The sequence below is a fragment of the Scyliorhinus torazame genome, chromosome 3, assembly GCF_047496885.1.
Source record: "Scyliorhinus torazame isolate Kashiwa2021f chromosome 3, sScyTor2.1, whole genome shotgun sequence".
Classification (NCBI taxonomy): domain Eukaryota; kingdom Metazoa; phylum Chordata; class Chondrichthyes; order Carcharhiniformes; family Scyliorhinidae; genus Scyliorhinus; species Scyliorhinus torazame.
This window is the reverse complement of record NC_092709.1, coordinates 114,115,316-114,137,532: the sequence shown is the minus strand read 5'-3', so window position 1 is coordinate 114,137,532 and position 22,217 is coordinate 114,115,316. Positions and strand designations below refer to the sequence as shown.

Genomic DNA, 22,217 nt, shown 5'->3' with positions numbered 1-22,217 from the left:
GATAACGGAAGCCCTCCCTCCTACACCACTTGTTTAGCCACGTGTTTAGCTGCTCTATCTTCCTATTTCTAGCCTCACTGGTACGTGGCACAGGGAGTAATCCCGAGATTACAACCTTCGAGGTCCTGTCTTTTAACTTTCTGCCTAGCTCCCTGAACTCTTGCTGCAGGACCTCATGCCCCTTCCTGCCGATGTCGTTAGTACCAATATGTACAACGACCTCTGACTGTTTGCCTTTCCCCTTCAGGATGCCCGCTACCCGTTCTGAGACATCCTGGACCCTGGCACCAGGGAGGCAACATACCATCCTGGAGTCTCTTTCACGTCCACAGAAGCGCCTATCTGTGCCCCTGACTATAGAGTCCCCTATGACTATTGCTCTTCTGCGCTTTGACCCTCCCTGCTGAACATCAGAGCCAGCCGTGGTGCCACTGCTCTGGCTGCTGCTCTTTTCCCCTGATAGGCTATCCCCCCCGACAGTATCCAAAGGGGTATACATGTTCAAGAGGGGAACAACCACAGGGGATTCCTGCACTGACTGCCTGCACCTTCTGGTGGTCACCCATCTCTCTGCGTGCACCTTGGGTGTGACCACGTCTCTATAAATCCTATCTATGATGCTTTCCACCACCTGCACGCTCCTAAGTGCATCCAATTGCTGCTCCAACCGAACCACGTGTTATGTGAGGAGCTGCCATTCGTTACACTTGCTGCAGATGTAGTTGACCGGAATGCTGGAAGCGTCACAGATCTGCCACATCTCACAGTTGGAGCACTGCACCCCGCTGAGTGACATTTAAGCACTAATTAATTAATTTAAAATAAACACTTGAATTATTGTCAGATTGAGTTACAATTAACTATATGGCCCTGACTGTAAAGTTAAATGCTAAATACCGATCACTGCCCTCAGGTTTAGTTACTCCACTATCTAGTTAATCGATTAGATTTGTTTTGCAATATTATTTTTTTCAAATTTAACAGATTCCCAACCAGCCAATCAGGTCACAGCTTTACTGTGATATCACTTCAGTTTCCCCCCCCAACACAATTTGAAAAGGTAATAATAAAAAAAAATCACTTACCTTCCCAGGATGCTCTATGGTTCTCTCCCTGCAGATTAACAGTTACAGGCCAGAAGAAAGAGAACAAAACGGTAGGGAAAAAGCACCTTCTCCCACTCTGCACCAAATTACCAAGTTCCAATTCCCACTCTGGATGTGTCTCACTCAGGCTGTGTCTCCTTCACCTCAGCAAAGCTTACTGAGTGCGCTTTCTGTCTGTCTTTTATACAGACCTCAGCTAACCAGGGTGACTCCGACTACTTAAGCTTCAAACAGAAGAATACAATGTACACCCTTGTGCCACTAAACAGACCGCAGGTGACTGACAGATAACTGCCTCTCAGTAATTAGGGCGGGGCAGCTTCAGCCAATCAGACACTAAGTTACACACTGCACTTTTAACTGAAAAACAGAAGAATTAGACTTACCACTTACCTTTCCTCATTACCTCACTGCACCAAATTACCAAGTTCCAATTCCCACTCTGGATGTGTCTCACTCAGGCTGTGTCTCCTTCACCTGCGCAAAGCAGATCCCCCTGCGTCGGATCCCCCCATGCCCCCCCGAGGAACACCCCTGCATACTCACCTGCCAGGTCCCGCCGTGCATGAGGTGAGTAATTCACGCTGGCGGGACTGGCCAAAAATGGTCGGCCACTCCTGAGAAATAGGGGCAGAGGTAGGCCATTTGGCAAATCAAGCCTGCTCTGCCTTTCAATAAGATCATGGAAGATCTGCCCATAATTTCTCTGCTCCTGTACCCCCTTTAGAATCATATCCTATTTTCATGTTATCTCTCCATGCTTGGATGATGAATCATCTGCATTAAAATTCATCTGCCTCTTATTCGCCCATTCCACCAACCTGTCTATAGAGTCATAGATGTTTAAAGCATGGAAACGGGCCCATCGGCCCAGCTGGTCCATGCCGCCCAGTTTCTATCATGAAGCTAGTCCTACTTGCCCGCATTTGACCCATATTCCTCCATACCCACCCTGCCCATGTAACTGTCTAACTACTTTTTAAAGGACAAAATTGTACCGGCCTCCACCCCTGCCTCTGGCAGCCCGTTACAGATGCTCACCACCCTCTGTGAAGAAATTTCCCCTCTGGTCCCTTTTGTATCTCTCCCCTCTCACCTTGGGCGGGATTCCCGAATCCTGCGGCAGAGTGTTGACTCTGTCGTAAATGCCGTGGCGTTTTATGACAGTGTGAACGGGCTGCTCCGAGGACGGATTCTGGCCCACAAATTGGGCCAGCACGAGAAGCGTTGGGGCGTGGCGTGAGACCGATGTCGGATACGCGGGACGCCTCGATGACGCGGCGCCGGTGTGCCCCTCTGCATTTACGGCATGGCCCATCTCCCTCCATGTTCGCCGGACTGTGCTGCCCAGGTGGCGGTGGCCCCATCTAGGGCACAGGAGCGCTCTCCTCTACTCGACCGCGCCCAGTAGCATGTCGTGGCCGTGATCCCTGAACCTTGGGGCGGCACGGCGGGTGACGGCCACCTCACGGGTCTCGGGACTGTGCGCCGCTCACACACCTTGACATTGGCCCAGGACAGGGCTGCCCTCTCTCAGGCAGCCATGTGCCAGAGCCAACTGGACATCTCAGCCACGCTCCGCAGTCTGGCTAAGTCTCAGCATGCCATCGCTGAGAGCATCGGCAGCATTGCCCGGTTGATGGCCCCATCTCAGCAGGCCATCGCTGAGAGCATGGGCGCCATTGCCCAGATGTTAGATGGCGTCGCACAAGCCCAGAGGGAGGTGGTGCAGTCACAGACAAGGATGGGCCACTCCCTGGGCTCCATCGCAGCTGACGTTAGGACCCTGGTCAATACCACAGCGGGCCTCCAGGAGTGGCAGCGCCAGGTGTCGCTGGTGCCTCGGGGCCTGTCTCCGCTCGCAGCCCCGTCCCACAGAGAGGTCCGGGGGCCACCGGGCACCGCGAAGGAGGAGGAGGTTCTGGGGCCCGTTCCAGTGACTCCTGCAAGGGAGGTCCCGGGACACCGCGGATCCTCGGACTCCCTGCGTTCCGTCCCTGGTGCACCTGGTGGGCAGCGGGCAGAACAGGGTGGCACCACGCCATCCAGCATGCCCTGCGGAGCAGCCTGGCCCATCCAAGCTGGGCTGCCCCAGGAAACGCGCGGCAACGTGGAGCCAGGTCGCAGGGCAGGAGTCTCACCAGTCCTCCTCCACTCCTATTGTACCATCTGGGGAAACACCGAGACGTAGTGGTAGGTAAGGTCAGGAAGTTTGTCACCTAGTAAGTTGGCACGGGTGCAGGGTGCAGTTTAGTTATAGGGGCTAGGGCACTTGTATGTTTTTTTTTAAAATGTAGAGTACCCAATTAATTTTTTCCAATTAAGGGCAATTTAGCGTGGCCAATCCACCTACCCTGCATATCTTTGGGTTGTGGGGGCGAAACCCACGCAAACATGGGGAGAATGTTCAAACTCCACATGGACAGTGACCCTGAGCCTGGATCGAACCTGGGACCTCAGCGCCGTGAGGCTACAGGGCTAATCCACTGCATCACCGTGCTGCCCGGCACTTGTATGTTACCGTTCCAAGTAAACTCACTGTTGCACCAATGCAAGACGCCTCTGTGCTATGTCCGATGCCTGCGGGGTTGGGTAGGGGATTGAGTGCCACTGTGGTCGAAGGGCGATGGAGCGTTGAGCTCAGGTGGGTGTACATCCCCCCCCCCCCCCCCCCCCCCCCAGGGCGTCCACGGAACACCGCCGCCAGCTACTCAACATGGCCATGTGATGGAGTGCCCAGAACGCATACAGGGAGCACCCAGGTGGAGGGTGTAACTGTGGCCACGAGGCAGACATTGGCTAACGATTTGGCGCTCAGAGATCACCGCAGAGCGGCTTGTCATCATCCTCCATGGCATTGAACACACCCACTGCCACAAGCAATCGTGTGAGACCAGCCCGTTGTGCCGCAGGTGGCTGTGTGGTGGAGGGGTGCTGTGCATGTGGTGGTGTGGGAGTTAAGGTTGGTGGGTGGTGTGGGAGGTGTGCCTCGTGGCTGTTGTGAGAGGTGGGGGTGCGGGGTGGTGAGGTGGTTGGTGAAACGTGCGGCGATCACCGCCTCGCGTGCTCGCTGGCCAAGCCGGTGGTGTCGTGCAGCCTCCCGCCCATATCCAGCCCCCATGTCACGTCTATTGCCCCCCTCGTCCCCATCCTGCTCATCTGGAGATGCGTCCCCTTCCTCGGGCTCACCCTCTGCCTCCTCCTCCTCCTCCAGCACATCGCCCCTCTGCTGGGCTATATTGTGTAGGACGCAGCAGACCACAACGATGCGGCTGACCCGCTCCGACGGGTACTGGAGGGCCCCTCCAGAGCGGTCCAGCACCTGAAGCACATCGTCAACATGCCAAAGCACCTCTCGACCACACCCCTGGTCGCTGCATGGGCCTCATTGTATCGGTTCTCTACGTCAGTCTGTGGCCTCCGTATAGGCGTCAACAGACATGACCGCACCAGGTAACCCTTGTCGCCCAGCAACCAGCCCCTCAGCCGAGGGAGGGGCGTCCCTCGAACATGGCGGGGAGGAACGATTGTGCCAGGATAAATGTGTCATGCACACTGCCCGGGTACAGGGCGCAGACGTGCAGGATCTTCATGCGGTGGTCACAGACCACCTGCACGTTCATGGAGTAGTACCCCTTCCTGTTCATGAACATCGCCCTGTTATCTGCTGGTGGCCGCATGGCGACGTGCACCCCATCGATCGCACCCTGTACCATGGTATCCTGGCCACGGCAGGAATCCCACTGCCTGGGCATCCTGGTGGGCGCAGTCCACAGGGAACTGGATGTAGCACTCCGCTATGGCATAAAGGGCGTCCGTCACTGCAAGGATGCACCGGTGCGCCTATGGCTGGGAGATGCCGGACAGGTCCCCACTCAGCGACTGGAATGACCCTGTTGCATAAAGGTTCAGGGCCACCGTCACCTTGACGGCCACCGGGAGAGCATATCCTCCCCCGGTGCCACGTGGTGCCAGGTGTGCCATCAGGTGGCAGAAAGGGGCGACGGTTTCCCGACTCATTCTGAGTCTCGTCCTGCATGCCCTGTCCGGCAGGTCCTCGAAGGAAATGCGGCGACGGTAAACACGAGGCCTCATGGGGCGCCTCAGGCGCCTTGGCACCACCTGCTCCTCCTCCTCCTCCCCCTGCTCCTCATCCACATCGGTACCCTCATCCTGTGCCTCGCCCTCGTTGTTGTGGTCATCATCCCCCTCCTCCTGCACCTGTCGGGCGGCCCTGCAGCCTGAGCGGGTGCCACCTGACCCTCTGCAGCACGTCCCTCTGCTGCAGCCGCCGCTCTGAGCCGCCTGCGCCGATGTTGCCACAGGGCTACATGCAGGGCAGTGGCCCCTGCCACAGCGACCAACATCGCTGGCTGGTGCCCAAACATTATGATCTGCAGGGGGTGAAGGGGTATATAACATGTTTAGGGATGGCGCATGGCCCCCTCTACAGCCAGGTGCCATGGGCTACATGTCTGCCCCCAGTTGGCTGGTTGCGCCAGACACGAATGCACCCAGACCCCTGCCCACACCCTCCGTGCTCCGCCCACTATTGCCCGATTCTCCTGATAGCACCATCGTTGGATGGCTGTGCCCTGACGGGGAGCTGCCATGTGTGCGGCCCTGGGCCTACCCACCGGCAGGTGCCGCCGGCTGGGAGATCCGGCCCCAGGTGGGTCCGGCACCCATGGGCACGGCCAGGAGGCTTGCGGGCAGCCAGCGCCCGGGGTCGGTGCCAATCAGCCTGGCCGGCATAATGGCGGCCGTGGCTTTGGCACCACCCTGCCATGACGGACTGTTCCATGCCAGCTGGCATGTCGTCACCACGTGCCACCTCCCCCCCCCCCCAAATATGGAGGCCCCCGGCCCTAGCCCCCACCATGACCGTCCCGACAGACTCAGGTACCCCCACATGCCGGCCGCTCACCTCCTCTCCCGCATCGTCAGCCAGCACGCCTGGCTGCCGATTTTTCTTAGCGGATTAGAACAGCGCTGGCGTGACCTGGGGTCACGCCGTCGGGACTTCGGCCCATCCAGTCCTCCGAATCGACGGGAGCCCGGAGAATCGCTGAACTTACCACCTCGGGTGATTCTCCGGGGTGGTGCGGCGGCAATCACGATGATGCCGTTCTCGCTGGTTGAGAGAATGGCGGAACGGCGTCGCGTAAAAAAATGGCGCGATTGCCGATTCTCTGAACCAGTCCGGGTGAGAGAATCCCGCCTCTTAAACCTATGCCCTCTAGTTCTAGACTCCTCTACCTTTGGGAAAAGATGTTGACTATCTATCTTATCTATGCTCCTCATTATTTTACAACCCTCTATAAGATCACCCCTCAGCCTCCTACACTCCAGGGAAAAAATGTTTCTTTGATGCTTCACACCATCCTCCTTACTGTTCACAATACTTCCAAGTTTCATGTCAAGCCCAAACATTCAAATTGTGCCCTGTACACTGAAGACTAAATCATTAATATTTATCAGGAAAAGCAAGAGTCCTCACACTGACCCCTGGGGAACTCCACAATCAAGTTTCCTCCAGTCCAAAAAATAACCGTTCACCACTACTCTGGGGCGAAATTCTCCGTTATCGGCGGAATGTCCGCCGATCGGCGCAAAAAACGGCGCAAATCCGACTTGCGTCACGTCGGAAAAATGGGTCGATAGTCTCCGGCCCAAAATGGGCTAGCAGCGACGTAACGGGATCTGTGCTTGCGCAGTGGTTCACGCCGTGCAGCATCATACGCGCTGCACGGCGTGACGGCTCATAAGGCCGCGCTGCTCCCCCCCACCCGACCGGAACAGCCGACCGCAACACCCGACTGGATGGCTGGCCGTCGCTCAGCCCCGAGGTTCGAGTCATGCGATGTGGAGGCACTCCTGGATGCGGTGGAGCAGAGGAGGGACGCCCTGTATCCCGGGCACGGCCGCAGAGTTGCCACACGCCACAGCCGGCGTCTGTGGAGGGAAGTGGCAGAGGCCGTCACCGCTGTGGCCCAGACACCACGGACAGGCACCCAGTGCCACAAGAAGGTGAACGACCTCGCCAGAGCAGCCAGGGTGAGCCTCCCCCATATCCCCCCTCCCCATATCCCCCCTCCCCCATATCCCCCCTCCCCCATATTCCCCCTCCCCATATCCCCCCTCCCCCATATCCCCCCCTCCCCCATATCCCCCCCTCCCCCATATCCCCCCTCCCCCATATCCCCCCTCCCCCATATCCCCCCTCCCCATATCCCCCCCTCCCCATATCCCCCCTCCCCCATATCCCCCCCTCCCCCATATTCCCCATATCCCCAAGTGAATCCAGCCCTAACCTTAACCTCTGCAATGCACGCGCAACCGATGGCGTGCATTCATATACCTGCCTAACACTGTTGCCTTTTACCCCTGCCCCCCCCCCCCCCCACAGGAGAAGCGCGCACACAACAATAGGGAGCATGTGAGGACTGGAGGAGGGCCCGCTCATGAGAGGCCATTGACCGTACACGAGGAAAGGTCCCTGGAACTGGCTGGCGGACCTGAGGACCGGGAGGTTGCTGATGCAGAGGTCGGGGGCGTACTAGCGTGTGAGCCACCGACAGCCCGTCCCCATATCCCCCCTCCCCTATATCCCCCTCCCCCGTATCACCTGATCACTGCCTGATGTCTAACCATGCATGCTTCATTGTGTATCGCAGGACCAAACGTCCAGGCACCCATCCCCGCAGATGCAGACCGCCCGCAGGATGCCCCTCGGAGACCACAGGAGACGGAGAGACCCGCACCCTCCAGCATGCGACGCCCGCAGGATGCCCCTCGCACACCACGGGAGACGGAGAGACCTGGAGCAACAGGGAGACGACACCCCCGTCACGTGCGGGAGCGACCACCCAGCGACGAGGGGGGCAGCCACAGGCCCCCGTCACATCCGAGCCAGGACACCACTACCCAGGACACCACTACCCAGGACACCACTACCCAGGACACCCCTACCCGGGACAGCACTACCCAGGAAGACGAAATACCGGACAGTGACTCAGAGTGGATGGGTGGAGACGAACCCCCACCTCAAAGTGCCATGGACTCAGAGTGGGACGAAGAGCACGACACAACGCCACTGCTGTCACCAACACCCTCCACCATCGCAGAAACACTCACCACGGTTGGGCACTTTCGTGATGAGGCGTCTGGTACACTCACTGGTGCGCACAACACAGCCGTCCCGGTACAGCAGGTGGAGGTAGGAGCAGCAGAGGGACCGGGCGGTCGGAGGGCAGCCCAGCCCAAGCGAACATCTGTCGCCCAGATGGATCCCGGGTTCCTGCAGTTACCACACCCACACATAGATCCGATGCAACCACCGACCCAGAGACGAGCGAAGAGGGTGACGGGCGGCTTGCAGCGGCTGCGGTCGCAGGTGGAGGAGTCCACCCGCGTCCAGGAGCTGGGAGTGGTGCCGGTCATGCGTGCCACCCAGGCCAACACCGCACGGGTGGCGTCCGCGGTGGAGGCAATGGGTGCGACGATGTCAGACATGGGGAACGGTTTGCGAGGCCTGGGGCCTTCCGTGCAGGCGGCGTCTGTGGCCCAGGAAATGGCTGCCCTCTCACAGGAGGCCATGAGCCAGTGCCAGCGCCAGATGGCAGAGGCGCTCAACGCCATAGCCCAGTCTCAGCAGGCCATGGCCCAGTCTCTGCAGGCCATGGCCCAGTCTCAGCAGGCCATGGCCCAGTCTCTGCAGGCCATCGCTGAGGGCATCGGCGCCAGTGGCCATGTGCGAGCCGGCGTCGCATTGTCACAGACAGGGTTTGCCAACCCCCTGGGCACCATGGCTGCAAACCTGCAGACCCCTGTCGATACCAGCACAGGCCTCCAGGACTGGCAGCGCCAGATGTCGGGGGCGCGTCGGATGGCCAGTCCGTTTGCATCCCCCACCCATGTAGAGGCCTGGGGGTCATCGGGCACCCCGAGGGAGGAGGAGGTGGTGTGGTCCGTCCCGGCTCCCTCTGTAGGGGAGGTCTCGGTACACCGCGACACCTCGGACTCCCCCCCTTCCGTCCCAGGTGCATCGGGTGGGCAACGGGCAGGACAGGCTGGCAGCTCGCCATCCCAGTCGCCCGGGCCGCAGCCTGGCCCATCTAGGCCAGGACGCCCCAGGAAACGGCCGCCAAAGGGATCCAGTGTCAGAGGGCAGGAATCACAGGAGTCCACCTCCAGTTCTGCTGTACCGTCTGGGGAACCACGTAGACGTAGTCAAAGGGCCCGTAAGGCCAAACAATTAGACACTGAGTAAGTTGGCACGGGTGCAGGGCACAGATGAGTTATAGGGGCTAGGGCACGTGCATGAACTCCTTTGGTTATTAAAGTCAATGTTACACCTACCGAAGCTGCCTTTGTGCTCTGTCCAAAGTGTGCGGGGGTGTCATGTACGTTGAGCGCAAGTGTGTGTGTGAGGGGTGGTCTTACCTCAGCCCCAGGTGAGTCTGCCCCCTTCCCCCTGGGCCGCCATCAACATCCCCCGGGCAGAGGACGGGACCATGCGCTGCAGTGTCACAGCCGCATGCAGGGATGGTCCGGGTGGATGGTGGTCCTGTGGCCATGGGTCAGACATAGTCCAACGATGTAGAGCCAGGAGCTCATCGCAGGGTGGGTTGTCATCATCCTCCATGGCCTGCGATAGACACGCGTCCACCCGCAACTGGGTGAGCCCGGCCCGTTGTGCCGCAGTTGGATCGGCAATGGGGGGGGGGGGGGGGGGGGTGCACGCGGGTGGGGTTGGGGAGGGGGGTGAGGGTGCTGGGTGGGTGGATGGGTGGGGGGTGGGGGTGGTCGGCTGTTGCCATGGTGTGCGGTCTGTGGCCATACTACCCGATTCCCACGCCCATCTAGTCAGTGAAGCGGGCGTCTATCAGTCTGTCCCGTGCCCGCTGGGCCAGCCGGTAACGGTGGACAGCCACCCGCCTGTGTCTACCCCGTCTGCCCTGACCATTGCCCCCATCCCCCTCATCTAGGGAGGACTGGGCCTCTTCCTGCTGCTCCTCCACTCGGCCCTCCTCTGCCTGCGGCACATCGCCCCTCTGCTGGGCTATGTTGTGCAGGACGCAGCACACCACAATGATGCGGCCGACCCTATCTGACCGATACTGGAGGGCGCCCCCAGAGAGGTCCAGGCACCTGAAACGCATCTTCAGCACGCCAAAGCACCTCTCGATCACTCCCCTTGTCGCTACATGGGCATCATTGTAGCGGTTCTCCGCCTCATTGCGTGGCCTCCGTATAGGCGTCATCAGCCACGATCGCAATGGGTAGCCCCTGTCGCCCAGCAACCAGCCCCTCAGCCGGGGATGGCGTACCTCGTACATGCCGGGGATGGATGACCACGACAACACGAATGAGTCGTGTACACTGCCTGGGTGACGGGCGCAGACGTGCAGGATCATCATGCGGTGGTCGCAGACCACCTGTACGTTCATCGAATAGGTCCCCTTCCTATTAGTGAACACGGCCCTGTTATCTGCAGGTGGCCGCACGGCGACGTGCATCCCATCGATCGCGCCCTGGACCATGGGGAACCCGGCCACGGCAGAGAAGCCCACGGCCCGGGCATCTTGGCTGGCCCGGTCCACTGGGAAGCGGATGTAGCGGTGCGCCATGGCATATAGGGCATCTGTCACTGCCCGGATGCACCGGTGCACCGATGTCTGCGATATGCCGGACAGGTCCCCACTCGGTGCCTGGAATGACCCCGTTGCATAAAAGTTCAGGGCCACCGTAACCTTGACGGACACGTGGAGAGGGTGTCCCCCGCCAGTGCCACACGGTGACAGGTGTGCCAGCAGGTGGTAGATGTGTGCCACGGTTTCCCGGCTCATCTGGAGTCTCCTCCTGCATTCCGGGTCCGTGAGGTCCTGGTATGACTGCCGGAGCCGGTACACACGGGGCGCCCTCGGGTGCCTCTGTTGCCATGGGGCCGCGACGTCCTCCTCCCCCTCCTCGTCCTGTCTGTCAGGTGTCCCTCCAGCCTGGGCGGCTGCCGCCTGCCCCTTTGCGGCAGCATGCGCCGCCTCTCTGGCACGCTCCTCCTCCTCCTCCTCCTCATCCAGGGCAACATAGACATGACCGGCTGCCACCACGGCGGCCAACATCGCTGGGTGATCTGAAAACATGACGGCCTGGTGGGGGGGAGGGGAACGACGACATGTCATCATTGCCCATATCCCCTCCTCCCCCCAGCCAGGTGGCATGGACCGCATGGGTCCAACTGTTGGAGGCTGGCACCTGGCCAGGTGGACCAACTCACTTGCCCTCCCATCCCCCTCCTCGGCACGGACCCCCCCCAACCTCCACCCCGGCACGGCACGGACCCCCCCCAACCTCCACCCCGGCACGGAACCCCCCCAACCTCCACCCCGGCACGGACCCCCCCCAACCTCCACCCCAGCACGGACCCCCCCCCCAACCTCCACCCCGGCACGGACCCCCCCCCCCAACCTCCACCCCGGCACGGACCCCCCCCCCAACCTCCACCCCGGCACGGACCTCCCCCAACCTCCACCCCGGCACGGACCCCCCCCCCAAACCTCCACCCCAGCACGGACCCCCCCCAACCTCCACCCCGGCACGGACCACCCCCCCCAACCTCCACCCCAGCACGGACCCCCCCCCAACCTCCACCCCGGCACGGACCCCCCATCCACCTCCCCGGCACGGACCCCCTCCCGGCACTCCCCCGGAGCCCAGCCTACTCTAACCACCCCCCCCCCCCCGCCGCACACACACACACACAACCCGAGACACACCTCTCCTCACGCATTCAGATTGCGGCCACGCCATTGCCTGCCCAGAGCCAACCCCCCAGGCCGTCACTCACCTCCACGCTGGTCGGCGTGAACCTGGAGCACAGGGTCACGCCGATGAAAAGGAGGTTTAATTTACGTCGATGTGAACGGTCATCACGTCGACGGGACTTCGGCCCATCCGGAAGGGAGAATATCGGCAGGCCGAAAATCGGCTGCCTTGCGCAGACCCGTGACATTCTCCGCGGCAGCGGCGACATTAACGCCCCGCCGACTTTTCTCCCTTCGGAGACTTCGGCGGGCGGCGGGGGCGGGATTCACGGCGGCCAACGGCCATTCTCCGACCCTCTGGGGGGTCGGAGAATGACGCCCCAGTTTCCTGCCACAGCCAATTTCATATTCATGTTGCTACCGCCCCTTTTATTCTATGAGCTATAACTTGGCTTACATGTCTGTTGTGAGGTACTTAATTGAATACCTTTTGGAATTCCGTGTGCACCACATCAATGGCATAACCCTCGTCAACCCTCTCTGTTACCTCATCAAAAACTCAAGCAGCTTAGTTAAAGTTGATTTTCCCATAACAAATCCAGGCTGATTTTCCTAAATTCACCCTCATTTGCCAAAGTGAAAATAGTATTAACTTTGTCCTGAATTATCACTTCTAAAAGTTTCCCCACAATTGAGGTAAAATCACTGGTTGCTGGGCTTATCCTTACTACACCCTTTATTCAAAAGGGTGTAATATTTCCAATTCTCCAGTCCACTGCAACCACCTATGTATCCAAGGGAAATTTTTTAATTTGGCCAGTCCCTCTGCAATTTTTCCCCCTTGGATGCATAGCAAATGGTCGTGGTGCCTTATCAACTTTATGTACAGTTAACCTATCTAATACCTCCTCCTTATCAATTTCAAACCAGTCTGGGCCGGGATTCTCCTTTCCAGGGAGAAAGTCCCCGCGCCGGTGAGAAAACCGGCGCCAACGACTCCGGCGTCAACAGGCCCCCAAGGTGAGGAATTCTCACCTGTCTCGGGGGCTAGGTGGACACCGGAGGGGTTGGCGCCGCTCCAGCCGGCGGCGAAGGGGCGGTGCGAGTTACCCGCATGCGCAGAACAGCCGGCGTGATTCCGTGAATGCGCAGACCGACCGGCATATTTTCGCAATGCGCCAAAGGGCCGGTGTGATCTCGCACATGCACAGAACCGCCGGCGTGTTTTGCCGCATGCGCGGTGGGTTCTCTTCTCCGCGCGCGGAAGGAAGGAGTGCCCCCATGGCACAGGCCCGCCCGCAGATCGGTGGGCCACGATTGCGAGCGAGTCCACTGTGGGGGGCCCCCCCTGGGGGCGGATGCCCCCGCGCCCCCTGTGGACCACCCCAGTCGACTTACCTGCCAGGTCCCTCCGTGTGGGACCATGCATAACCCATGCCGGCGGGACTGGTCAAAAACGGATGGCCGCTCAGCCCATCGGGGCCCGGAGAATTGCCGGGGGGGGCGCTGCTGCCAACGGCCCCGAACGGCGTGGCATGAACTCCGCCCCCGCCCAAAAAGCAGCGGCGGAGAATACGGCAGCCGGCGTCGGGGGGCAGGGCGGGATTCGCGTTGACCCCGGGGATTCTCCGACCCCGCCGGGGGGTTAGAGAATCCAGCTGCAGGAGTTTGAACTACCTCCTCTTTCACCATGATCTGAGCAGCATCACCAACCTTGGTAAAGACAAGTGGAACATGGAAATTTAATACCTCATCAGTGCTTTTTGGCTCCATGTTTAAATTCCCTTTATGGCCCTTTATTGGCCCCATTCCCCCTTTACCAGTCTTTTGTTATTTATACGCCTGTAGAGGACTTTTATGTTAACTGCCAGTCTCTCCTCTTTGCTTCGCTTACTTGTCTTCCCTCTGAACCATCTAGTTTGAATCTTATTCTCAACCATAATCCCGGCCCTGGATCACTGCCCGTGTGGAGTTTGCACATTCTCCCCTTGTCTGAGTGGGTTTCACCCCCACAACCCAATGATGTGCAGGTTAGGTGGATTGGACATGCTAAATTGCCCCTTAATTTGAAAAATAGTAATTGGGTATTCTAAATTTGTATATAAAAAAAAGACTGACCCTCCGACAGTGCGGCGCTTCCTCAGTACTGACCCGCACAGGGCTAAATCGCTGGCTTTGAAAGCAGACCAAGGCAGGCCAGCAGCAAGGTTTGATTCCCGTAACAGCCTCCCCGAACAGGCGCCGGAATGTGGCGATGAGGGGCTTTTCACAGTAACTTCATTTGAAGACTACTTGTGACAATAAGCGATTTTCATTTCATTTCATTTTATATTATCCACTTGATATCTGTCATCAGCACACTTTTTCTGCTTCATTTTACCTTTTATCTCTTTCATCATCCAGGGAGCTCTAACTTTGTTTGCAGATGCACCAGAGAAAGCATCCTATCGGGCTGCATCACAGCCTGGTATGGCAACTGCTCGGCCCAAGACCGCAAGAAGCTTCAGAGAGTCATGAACACGGCCCAGTCCATCAAGCAAACCCGCCTCCCATCCATTGACTCCAGCTACACTTCCCGCTGCCAGGGGAAAGTGGGCAGTATAATCAAAGACCCCTCCCACCCGGCTTACTCACTCCTGCAACTTCGGGCAGGAGGTACAGAAGTCTGAGAACACGCACGAACAGATTCAAAAACAGCTTCTTCCCCGCTGTTACCAGACTCCTAAACAACCCTCTTATGGACTGATCTGATTAATACTACACCCCTGTATGCTTCACCCGATGCCTGTGTCTATGTATTTACATTCTGTACCTTATGTTAACATAGAACATAAAGTGCAGAAGGAGGCCATTCGGCCCATCGAGTCTGCACCGACCCACTTTAAGCACTCACTTCCACCCTATTCCCGTAACCCAATAACCCCTCCTAAATGTTTTAGACACTAAGGGCAATTTAGCATGGCCAATCCACCTAACCTGCACATCTTTGGGCTGTGGGAGGAAACCGGAGCACCTGGAGGAAACGCACGCAGACACGGGGAGAACGTGCAGGCTCCACACAGACAGTGACCCAGCGGGGAATCGAACCTCGGACCCTGGCGCTGTGAAGCTATTATGTATTTTCTTTTTCTTTTCTTTTCATGTACTAAATGATCTGTTTGAGCTGCTCGGTACATGTGACAATAAACAAATCCAATCCCTCCCTTTCCCCATTGTGGGAATATACCTTGACGGTACCTAAACTATCTCTTTTTCAAAGGCAGCCCATGGCTCAGGTACTTAATCTAGATTGACAGCTCAGTGCATCACTGGGGGCAAGCACTTTTGGAGGCGCCGTCTTTCAGATAGGTAATTAAATCATGACCTGGTCCACGCTCTTGGGCTAACACAGTGAATCCTGTTTTTGAAAAAGAATGGGAAAGTGCTGCCTGCCATCCCGGTCCATATTTATATCTCAATCAACATTAAAACAGATTATTCGGTCACTTATCAGACCGACTGTTGTGTTCAAATTAGCTGCCAAGTTTCCCAACATTATAACAGTGACCGCACTTCAGACGTTTTGTGGGCGTCCTGTGATAATCTCTTATTTAAATGCAATGTCTTCCTTTTACAGGGACTAAGTTTCAGAGAACCCATAACTTCAATGCCAGCCAAAACAAATTATATGTTTTGAACATTTATTCCCTCCAATTTCCTCAGAGGACATGAACAATTTGGAGAAGTCTGAATCTAAACCTGAATCGCTCCTTTTGCCCACAGCGATATCTGTAGTGAAATGTAACTGCAGTTAGCTGAGCTGACCACTGTGTGTCACATGCGATCTAAACAAACCGCAGGAGCACTGAACATTTACCTCCTAAACTGACCCCACTTCAGAATTCGTACTGGAATTTGAGCAATAAAGTAACTCATTATGACAGGCAAAGCAAATTATTGCTCCATTTGTATTTTTCCTTCACTTTTAGCTACTCCAGCACCGTATTGTGCGGACAGTGAGCTGGGCAGACTGGCCCTTTGCCAACCCTGCTCTTGATCCAGACGGGTGATATGAGCAAATCAACGACAAAGTAGGGATGACTTCTTTATTCATTTTCCATCTTTCCTTAAAGGGAAGTCTGGTATTCTGATACACATCCTCAGAGGTGATTGGCACGCCCACAGTTTGCCATTGTAACAACAAGAGTTGCAAATTAAAAGGGTGAATATTTCAGAAATTGCTCATTTAATAGGAATATGTCATCAGTTTGATCTCATGAATAGCTTTTCATGATGCGAAGGCACCCAATCATACCTCACTGTTATAGAATCATAGACTCTCTACAGTGCAAAAGGAGGCCATTTGGCCCATCAGATCAGCACCAACCCTCTGAATGAGTAACTACCTAGGCCCACTCCCCCGTCCAATTCCTATAACTCTGGACACTAAGGGGAAATTTTAGCATAGCCAATCCACCTAACCTTCCCATTTTGGACTGTGGGAGGAAACCAAAGCACCCGGAGGAAACCCACGGAGACATGGGGAGAACGTGCAAACTCCACACAGTCACCCAAGGCCGGAATCTAACCTGGGTCCCTGATGTGTGAGGCGGCAGTACTAACCACTGTGCCACCATGCTGCCCTTTTGTTTCTAATTTATTGTTTAAAACTGTGATCGTTTTCATAAAATAAGTACTTAAGAAGTATGAAGGATCCCATTTTACACCCCAATCTCTTGTGTCCTTGTGAAATATAAATATCCAGCCAGGTAGAATTTCTACCATTGATACCTTTTCTTAAAGGTTTCTTCCGATCTTTCAGCCAAGGTTTGGGAGAATTATAGTGTAATAATAGTGTTAATATTACAGAAATAGAGCTATTCCTATAAACCGCGGCACGGTAGCATAGTGGTTAGCACTGCTGCTTCATAACGCCAGGGTCCCAGGTTCAATTCCCGGCTTGGGTGACTGTGTGGAGTCTGCACGTTCTCCCCGTGTCTGCGTGGGTTTCCTCCGGGTGCTCCAGTTCCTCCCACAAGTCCCGAAAGACGCGCTGTTAGTTATTTGGACATTCTGAATTCTCCCTCCTGCCGGAATGTGGCGACTAGGGGATTTTCACAGGAACTTCAGAACAGTGTTAATGTAGAACATAGAACATAGAACAATACAGCGCAGTACAGGCCCTTCGGCCCACGATGTTGCACCGAAACAAAAGCCATCTAACCTACACTATACCATTATCATCCATATGTTTATCCAATAAACTTTTAAATGCCCTCAATGTTGGCGAGTTCACTACTGTAGCAGGTAGGGCATTCCACGGCCTCACTACTCTTTGCGTAAAGAACCTACCTCTGACCTCTGTCCTATATCTATTACCCCTCAGTTTAAGGCTATGTCCCCTCGTGCTAGCCATTTCCATCCGCGGGAGAAGGCTCTCACTGTCCACCCTATCTAACCCTCTGATCATTTTGTATGCCTCTATTAAGTCTCCTCTTAACCTTCTTCTCTCCAACGAAAACAACCTCAAGTCCATCAGCCTTTCCTCATAAGATTTTCCCTCCATACCAGGCAACATCCTGGTAAATCTCCTCTGCACCCGCTCCAAAGCCTCCACGTCCTTCCTATAATGCGGTGACCAGAACTGTACGCAATACTCCAAATGCGGCCGTACCAGAGTTCTGTACAGCTGCAACATGACCTCCTGACTCCGGAACTCAATCCCTCTACCAATAAAGGCCAACACTCCATAGGCCTTCTTCACCACCCTATCAACCTGGGTGGCAACTTTCAGGGATCTATGTACATGGACACCTAGATCCCTCTGCTCATCCACACTTTCAAGAACTTTTCCATTAGCCAAATATTCCACATTCCTGTTATTCCTTCCAAAGTGAATCACCTCACACTTCTCTACATTAAACTCCATTTGCCACCTCTCAGCCCAGCACTGCAGCTTATCTATATCCCTCTGTAACCTGCTACTTCCTTCCACACTATCGACAACACCACCGACTTTAGTATCGTCTGCAAATTTACTCACCCACCCTTCTGCGCCTTCCTCTAGGTCATTGATAAAAATAACAAACAGCAACGGCTCCAGAACAGATCCTTGTGGTACTCCACTTGTGACTGAACTCCATTCTGAACATTTCCCATCAACCACCACCCTCTGTCTTCTTTCAGCTAGCCAATTTCTGATCCACATCTCTAAATCACCCTCAATCCCCAGCCTCCGTATTTTCTGCAATAGCCTACCGTGGGGAACCTTATCAAACGCTTTGCTGAAATCCATGTACACCACATCAACTGCTCTACCCTCGCCTACCTGTTCAGTCACCTTCTCAAAGAACTCGATAAGGTTTGTGAGGCATGACCTACCCTTCACAAAGCCATGCTGACTATCCCTGATCATATTATTCCTATCTAGATGATTATAAATCTTGTCTCTTATAATCCCCTCCAAGACTTTACCCACTACAGACGTGAGGCTCACCGGTCTATAGTTGCCGGGGTTGTCTCTGCTCCCCTTTTTGAACAAAGGGACCACATTTGCTATCCTCCAGTCCTCTGGCACTATTCCTGTCGCCAATGATGACATAAAAATCAAAGCCAATGGTCCAGCAATCTCTTCCCTGGCCTCCCAGAGAATCCTAGGATAAATCCCATCAGGTCCCGGGGACTTATCTATTTTCAGCCTGTCCAGATTTGCCAACACCTCTTCCCTACGTACCTCAATGCCATCTAATCTATTTACCTGGAGCTCAGCATTCTCCTCCACAACATTATCTTTTTCCTGAGTGAATACTGACGAAAAATATTCATTTAGTATCTCGCCTATCTCTTCAGACTCCACACACAATTTCCCATCCCTGTCCTTGACTGGTCCTACTCTTTCCCTAGTCATTCGCTTATTCCTGACATACCTATAGAAAGCTTTTGGGTTTTCCTTGATCCTTCCTGCCAAATACTTCTCATGTCCCCTCCTTGCTCGTCTTAGCTCTCTCTTTAGATCCTTCCTCGCTACCTTGTAACTATCCATCGCCCCAACCGAAACTTCACACCTCATCTTCACATAGGCCTCCTTCTTCCTCTTAACAAGAGATTCCACTTCTTTGGTAAACCACGGTTCCCTCGCTCGGCACCTTCCTCCCTGCCTGACCGGTACATACTTATCAAGAACACGCAGTAGCTGATCCTTGAACAAGCTCCACTTATCCAGTGTGTCCAACACTTGCAGCCTACTTCTCCACCTTATCCCCCCCAAGTCACGTCTCATGGCATCATAATTGCCCTTCCCCCAGCTATAACTCTTGCCCTGCGGTGTATACTTATCCCTTTCCATCCTTAACGTAAACGTCACCGAATTGTGGTCACTGTCCCCAAAGTGCTCACCTACCTCCAAATCCAACACCTGGCCTGGTTCATTACCCAAAACCAAATCCAATGTGGCCTCGCCTCTTGTTGGCCTGTCAACATATTGTGTCAGGAAACCCTCCTGCACACACTGTACAAAAAACGACCCATCTAATGTACTCGAACTATATCTTTTCCAGTCAATATTTGGAAAGTTAAAGTCTCCCATAATAACTACCCTGTTACTTTCGCTCTTATCCAGGATCATCCTCGCCATCCTTTCCTCTACATCCCTAGAACTATTTGGAGGCCTATAGAAGACTCCCAACAGTGTGACCTCTCCTTTCATGTTTCTAACCTCAGCCCATACTACCTCTGAAGATGAGTCCCCATCTAGCATCCTCTCCGCCACCGTAATACTGCTCTTGACTAGCAGCGCCACACCTCCCCCTCTTTTGCCTCCTTCTCTGAGCTTACTAAAACACCTAAACCCCGGAACCTGCAACATCCATTCCTGTCCCTGCTCTATCCATGTCTTCGAAATGGCCACAACATCAAAGTCCCAGGTACCAACCCATGCTGCCAGTTCCCCTACCTTATTTCGTATACTCCTGGCATTGAAGTAGACACACTTCAAACCACCTACCTGAACACTGGCCCCCTCCTGCGACGTCAAATCTGAGCTCCTGACCTCTATACTCTCATTCTCCCTTACCCTAAAACTATAATCCAGGTTCCCATGCCCCTGCTGCATTAGTTTAAACCCCCCCAAAGAGCACTAACAAATCTCCCCCCCAGGATATTTGTGCCCCGCAGGTTCAGATGTAGACCATCCTGTCTGTAGAGGTCCCACCTTCCCCAGAAAGAGCCCCAGTTATCCAGAAACTGTACTTGTGACAATAAAGATTATAGGATTATATTCCTATAGACCACCACCAAAAATGAACTGGTCAAACAGACTACAGTAGCTTCCACTACCCAGTCTGTGCTGAGGTGGCTAATCCCACCCAGGCAGAGGCCTCCATGTCTTGGTGTAAGGAAGGGGAAGGTAAGAGCATAATTGGGTTCAACTGTGCTGCTCTTTGTGGTTGACCAGTTGGAAATGTTCACTGCCAAATTTCACCTGCGAAACACGACTGCTTGGACAAGGTGCCTGAGGTGATCTTGCTCTATTTAGGCCTTGTTATTGTCCCACAGAGGCTAGTTAGCTCAGGTAGTTAGACACTGTTTAATGCCCATAGCACAGGGTTAACCTTTGTTTCAGCTGACGTAGTTTGGTCCTCTCCCTACCTGTAATTCAATGAATAATTGCTAAGGACTGTCTTTGGGCAGAGAATCCAAGAAGATTCTCTCATACCCGCAATCACTCTCACAAAGTAAGGATTGTCCAGTTAATTATATGACATAATGTCAATAGTAATCATTGTAGATTTGTGCTGTATTGAGCAATAGCCTTTATGCACTAAGATTACCCATGTAAATAGTAATTGTACTTACACGTCTCCTTCTGCGCAGGTAACAAGCCAGCACAATAGTGAGAATTAAAATAAAAATAAAGACCAGGACCCAAGTTGTTAAGACAAGTCCTAAAACAAAAGAAAAACAAACGGATTAAGGATAAATCAATTACAATGGACACAGGCCTCAGCCTAATATTGAACACAATTCAGGACAAACTGTCATTAAACTAGCAATATTATCCAGAAAAAATGATGAAAATGGGACAATGATGCCACAAGGGGTGTTCATCTGGGAGAGAATAAGGAGCTTTATACCTCATTCACAGCAACAAACAGAAATCAAATTGGCAACATAATAAACTGGATGATTTAGATGTCCCTCTGGCACAACAATCATTGCAACAACCGAGAACACAAATTGAAACATATGTTTTATAATGTCCGAGACCCGAAGAAGTAATATTAAAGAGATTGGAGGTTGGAACAACCAGGAAAATAAATGCAGCAGTGCAGGGATCATGGAAATGTTGTGTCATGGAATGCAATTGCACCAGGTTCAGTTCTGTGGGTGGTCCTTTTTTTGATTTTGTGATGGTTTTTCGATCTTAGAAGCAGGGGTCCTGGTGGAAGCAAAGTACGTGCTGTATTGCTCCTTTCTAATAGTGTAAACAACCCTTTGTGCTTGCCCATGTGGTTTTCTTCCAAGATAATTTGAGTCAGAATTGTTCCTAACAAAGCTAAATATTGCTTTGCATCCATACGTTAGCAATTAGAATTATTGGACAGCAAACCCGGTTGTGAATCCTGGCTGTTTCTATCCAGGAATGCGTTACAGCACTACTGCCACCACTGCCCCAGTTGATATCTACTGACTCCAGCAGCGTCCTGAGGTATATTGGGGCATGTGGAGTGTACCTGTGGTGAATGTAAATACAGTTAATTCACCAGTTATGTTCTATGTTTGTAAATACAGTTACTTCACCAGTTATGTTCTATGTTATTAACCCTGTGGGTTTTATCTGTGGGCCATTGTATGGCTTCACCCACAGAGGGAGATGTTGGAGGATGTTGGAGCATGTACGGGCTCAGCCCATGGCTCCGCCCCTTTGAAGGAGTATAAGAGTAGCTGGCCTGTGGGACTGTCCTCAGTATGTACCAGTCGCAGGCAGACAAAGTTGATAGTTAATTAAAACCACTGTTTTACTCCGACACGAGTCCTTGAGTGAATTGATGGTCGCAACAATTTAATTAACTATCTGAACAAAAACAATTATGGAGCCAGCCCTCAAACCTGACAGACTGGAGCTCAATCCACAGGCCGCGGAGGCGAAGGAATTTTTTTTCACACTGGCTGCGGTGTTTCAAGGCCTACCTTGCCGCGTTGTCGACGCCATCCGTCACGGATGAACAAAAATTGAGTCTCTTCCACGCACGGGTGAGTCACCGCATTTCTGTGCAACTGGAAGAGGCCACCTCATATACCGCCGCTCTCACAATCCTCGAGCGCATCTACGTGCGGCCTGTGAATGAGGTCTATGCGCGACATATTC

At 54.3% G+C, this 22,217-nt stretch overlaps 1 protein-coding gene across 5 annotated transcripts in view; it reads right to left on the bottom strand.

Annotated features, from left to right (window-relative positions):
- LOC140408650 (uncharacterized) overlaps positions 1 to 22,217 on the bottom strand; it is a 1,063,199-nt gene that overhangs the window by 234,687 nt on the left and 806,295 nt on the right. For all 5 annotated transcript variants that reach the window (XR_011940163.1, XR_011940164.1, XM_072496138.1 and 2 more), the window contains one exon: positions 20,705 to 20,793. Coding sequence is in view for 3 of the 5 variants with exons in the window: in XM_072496138.1 (XP_072352239.1) it covers positions 20,705 to 20,793 (89 nt within the window). In the remaining 2 variants the exon portion in view is untranslated. The remainder of the gene's footprint in view (positions 1 to 20,704; positions 20,794 to 22,217) is intronic.